A 4,791-nucleotide genomic window follows, 5' to 3' on the forward strand; every position below is an offset into this window, starting at 1 on the left:
GTGTGTGTGTGTGAGTGATCTGGGCTGGGGAGGGGGTGAAAGGATGAGGAATGAGGGGGGTGTGCCTATGTTTTGGGTAACAACAAAGAATAGAGGGGAAAGAGAGGGAAATGAGAGAGGTAGAGAGGGAATGAGAGAGGAGAGGGAATGAGAGAGGAGAGGGAATGAGAGAGGGAGAGAGAGAAGAGGGAGAGAAGGTAGAGAGGGAATGAGAGAGAGACTGAGAGAAAGACAGAGAGAGAGAGAGAGAGAGAGAGAGAGAGAGAGAGAGAGAGAGAGAGAGAGAGAGAGAGAGAGCTGTGCAGAAGCCTGTTTTGCCTCGAAGGCAAGACTTGCAGCCAATCAGAGAGCAGGAGCCTCCCTGGCGACACCTCTTTGGAGTCTATAACCGGCTGGCCGGGCGGAGCTGGAAGCATTTGCCTCTGGCTTGGGACGCGGTGAGAGGCGCCCAGCAGCAAACCTACTACCGCAGGAAAAGGAAGGCAGGAAGGCAGGACGGCTGGACGGACAGCGATGGTCTGAGCGCCCCTCGACCTGACCTCCCCTTCCCCGAGACGCTGCGGCCTCGCCTTCCCGGCCTCCTCCGGACCCAAACGCCCCAACCGGGGTCCCCATCCCCGTCGCCTTCGCGCTCCTACTTACTTAGCTGCCGAGACCCCGCCGGCCCGGCCCAGGCCAGCTTGCCCCCGGAGAGGCGCGGCGCCCGCCAGCATGAGCGGCTCCTTCGACCGCAAGCTCACCAGCATCCTCACCGACATCTCCAGCTCGCTGAGCTGCCATGCGGGCTCCAAGGACTCGCCCACGCTGCCCGAGTCTTCCGTCACCGACCTGGGCTACTACAGCGCGCCCCAGCACGACTACTACTCGGGCCAGCCCTACGGCCAGACCGTGAACCCCTACACCTACCACCACCAGTTCAATCTCAACGGGCTGGCGGGCACGGGCGCCTACTCGCCCAAGTCGGAATATACCTACGGGACCTCCTACCGCCAATACGGAGCTTACCGTGAGCAGCCGCTGCCCGCGCCCGACCCGGGTGAGTAGGAAAGGGGGGACCCGAAGGGACCGCGGGGTGCGCGCCACGGTGGCGGCCGCTTTGCAAGGCCAACCCCGGCGCACCGAGGCTGCCAGCTAGGGGTGCCAGAGTTGCGCTGCAGGACGTGGACAGGGGGGGCTCCAGATCACCGGCTCGGGGTAAAAAAAAAAAGGGGTGCACAGTCCGGTTAGCTCACTCCAGGCCGCGCGCCTTAAGGGCCCGGTGTCTTGGAGAGAGGGATCGGGTAGGGTCTTGCCCAGGTTAGGGCCCCGCGGGATCCAGGTGCCCAGCGCCCTTTCTTGAATTGCAGAGAATTTAGGGGTTGGCAGTAGGGACTGGCCGAGAGGTGTGCTGGGGACCCCCTCCGTGATCTGGGCCATGGAGGTGTCAGGAGATGAGGAGAGAGATGGCCGGTTGGAATTTCGGGGAGGTTGAGGGAAGCAGTAAAAGCCCCAGAGACTCCAAGCAGCTGAAAAAAGAGAAAGGTGGAGGCAAGAACAGAGGAGAAACATGGAGCGACAAAGCTTGGAGAGAGAGAGAGAGAGAGAGAGAGAGAGAGAGAGAGAGAGAGAGAGAGAGAGAGAGAGAGAGAGAGAGAGAGAGACAGACAGAGAGAGAGAGAGACAGAGAGAGACAGAGAGGAGAGACAGAGAGAGAGAGACAGAGAGAGACACAGAGAGAGAGAGAGAGACAGAGAGAGAGAGAGACAGAGACAGAGAGAGAGAGAGGACAGAGAGAGACACAGAGAGAGAGAGAGAGAGAGAGAGAGAGAGAGAGAGAGAGAGAGAGAGAGAGAGGACGGGAGAAAGGAGACAAGAAAGAGAAGGATGGAAAGGATTTGAGAAACAAGAAAAAGTGCCGGTTGAAGTGGGGCGCGCGCGCGCTGTGATTGCAACTTTGCAACTTTTTGGAAAGTCTGCGAAACTCTGCTAATATTCAGTGGAAGTTTTATTTGTTACTTTTGGTTAAAAAAAAGGGGGGGGGGCCGAGGAGGATCAGACGCACGCGGGGTGGAGTGCGACACGCGGCCGGGCGGGTTGCTGGCACCGCGGGGGAACGCGCTGTGGGCTCCGGGTGCAGAGCGGAGGCGGCAGCGCCGCGTCGTGGGCGGCCGCCCAGGGACGCACGATCGGGGGGTTCCTGGGGATCGCAATCCTAGGCTAAGCTCTCACCCCGGCTGGTTTGCCTGCAGTGGCGGTGAAGGAGGAGCCGGAGACCGAGGTACGCATGGTCAACGGGAAGCCCAAGAAAGTCCGCAAGCCCCGCACCATCTACTCCAGCTACCAGCTGGCCGCCCTGCAGCGCCGCTTCCAGAAGGCTCAATACCTGGCGCTGCCCGAACGCGCCGAGCTGGCAGCGCAGCTGGGCCTCACGCAGACTCAGGTCAGTGTCTTTGGCGGCAGAGGCAAAGGAGGCCCCGGGCCATGGGGGCTGGGCAGGGAAGCGGCGGGTCCTGGGGCTCCCCAGGCGCCACCGAGCCTGTCTGGCGTCTCAGGGCCCCTGCTGGTCTCTCTCAACTACTATGAGAAGTTTTTGCATTTGAGGGCACGAATTTGAGGCTGGCCTGTTTGAGGTGTGTGTGTGTGTGTGTGTGTGTGTGTGTGTGTGTGTGTGTGTGTGTGTACATGCTGGCGGCGGCATCTCCAGCTGCTCTGGTCAGTCTGAACAGGAGTCCACGTCGCATGTCCTCCCTGAGGCTAGACATGTCGGTATACATGTATCTACACGACTCATCGCTGCGCCCTGGCGAGTGGTGCCACATGCACGATTGCGTGTACACACGCACACACACACACACACACACACAATACATACACAGAGTCCCCGCCCAAGGTCATTCTGCTTCTGGACAGAAAGACACTCACATCTGCGGTTGTGCGCCCTGTGAATGGGTGGACAAAAATGTGTGCTCCTATGGAAACACCCCAGTCTGAAGTCTTCAGGCACCTGAGCACTCCTCCCCTCCTTCTCTACCACAGTCTGGTAGGGGAGACCCAGAGACCAGAGAGGAGAGGCTCTGGAAGGAGCTCTGCCCCCACCCCAGCGGGTCCCAAAAGCCCCCAACAACCTGTCGCTGCTGTTTAGGGGAGGAGTGGCGGACGCCTGGCTCCCAACAGGTGTTGACAGGCGAGCCTGGGCTGCGGCTGCGTGGGGCCCGGTCCGCCGGGAATCTGGGTCACCCGGTGAGGAGCTGATTCATTGTTTGTACCAGTCAGTCATGGGGTGGAGAGCTGCAGGGGGAGAGGGAGACACCCCCCAGGGAAATGGAGGGACTCTGGCTCAGCTGGTCTTGAGTCCCCAGGTCGCACCCCCACAGCCCTCCTAGAGAGCCTGAACCCCAGGGTGCCTGTCTGTCCCAGGCCGGGTGTGTGAGGTGTGAGCGAGCCCCTGTGGTTGCCGTGACTGGTCTGGGTGTATCCGTGCTTGTGTCTGCGTGTAAGACTGTGAGTGGGTCCACAGAGGCCCAGAGAGATCCCCGTGTGTGGGTGTGTTTGTCTCTGCTATCTGGGTTTCCATAGGGCCAACCCCTCCCCCACCCAGGTTCCAGGCACTTACTGTGTCGACCAGGCAGCTGGATCTGCAGGATCTGCCTGCCCCTGAGTTCCTGGGCCACCTCTAGTCACCTTAATCTGGTCATCACTCCCATGATATACCTAAGAGAGACCCAGAGGGCTCAGGAGAAGTGTCTAGGGTCACATCCCTAGTTAAGTGGCAGGAAGGATTCAGAACTTGCAGTTCCCCCCTACTCCTGGTTCTGTCCCAAAAATGGGAGAAGGTGCAGATTGGAATCTTTGCACCTGGGTCTTACTGGTTCCTTAGGTGATGGTGACATTGGCCTGGCTACTCCCTAGGCCAGGCTGCCTGCTGTTGAGGGGGCCCCAGCCTAGCATTCTGAGGTGCTGACAAACTCTCTCTCTTTTCTGGCGTGCAGGTGAAAATCTGGTTCCAGAACCGTCGATCCAAGTTCAAGAAGCTCTACAAGAACGGGGAAGTGCCGCTGGAGCACAGTCCCAACAACAGCGACTCCATGGCCTGCAACTCCCCACCGTCCCCTGCCCTCTGGGACACATCCTCACACTCAGCCCCAGCGGCCCCTGCCCGAAGCCAGCTGCCCCCACCGCTCCCCTACAGCGCCTCCCCCAGCTACCTGGATGACCCCACCAGCTCCTGGTACCACGCACAGAGCCTCAGCGCACCCCACTTGCAGCAGCAGCCTCCGCAGCCGGCCACCCTGCACCATGCCTCCCCAGGACCCCCGCCCAACACTGGGGCTGTGTACTGAGCACCCACCTGGCCTGAACCTCCCACGAAGGACCCCTGGGACCAGGCAGAAGGCGCCTCTGTCCTCACCGACACTCAGGAATCACAGAGGGGCACAGGGGAAAGGGCATCCCCTTCCCCCTTCCCTGTCCCTTCTCCCAGGGACCCACGAACTGCCAGATGAAACATGCATGGACCAAGGATGCCCCCCGAGCCTCCCTCCTCCCTGCCTAGACTCTGGGGGTGCCCTCCAGTAATGGGTGCTTTACTCCAAGCTGGGACAGCTCACCCTCTTTTGTTTCCCGGAGGCCTGGAGTGGCTCTCAGTGGCTCAGCTTCAGACACTCTTGTCCTCACTCATAGCTGCCTCTGGGAGACGTGGGAGGGGGTCTTGGGGGAGCAGAGGGCTGCAGGGCCCTGGAAGGACACAGGCTTCCTTCTTCCTGAGCACCCCATCTACCAAACAGACTTCGGACAGTGACCGGGACTGGGGTG

The 4,791-nt window shown here is 60.5% G+C and overlaps 1 protein-coding gene across 1 annotated transcript; it reads left to right on the top strand.

Annotated features, from left to right (window-relative positions):
* The first annotated feature begins 711 nt into the window (after window positions 1-711).
* DLX3 (distal-less homeobox 3) lies at window positions 712-4,319 on the top strand. The gene is made up of 3 exons (XM_049780944.1): window positions 712-1,036; window positions 2,229-2,419; window positions 3,969-4,319. Exons 1-3 carry the CDS (start codon window positions 712-714, stop codon window positions 4,317-4,319), a joined length of 867 nt encoding a protein of 288 aa, XP_049636901.1.
* Window positions 4,320-4,791: the final 472 nt, after the last annotated feature.

Source organism: Suncus etruscus, chromosome 1, assembly GCF_024139225.1.
Source record: "Suncus etruscus isolate mSunEtr1 chromosome 1, mSunEtr1.pri.cur, whole genome shotgun sequence".
Taxonomy (NCBI): Eukaryota; Metazoa; Chordata; class Mammalia; order Eulipotyphla; family Soricidae; genus Suncus; species Suncus etruscus.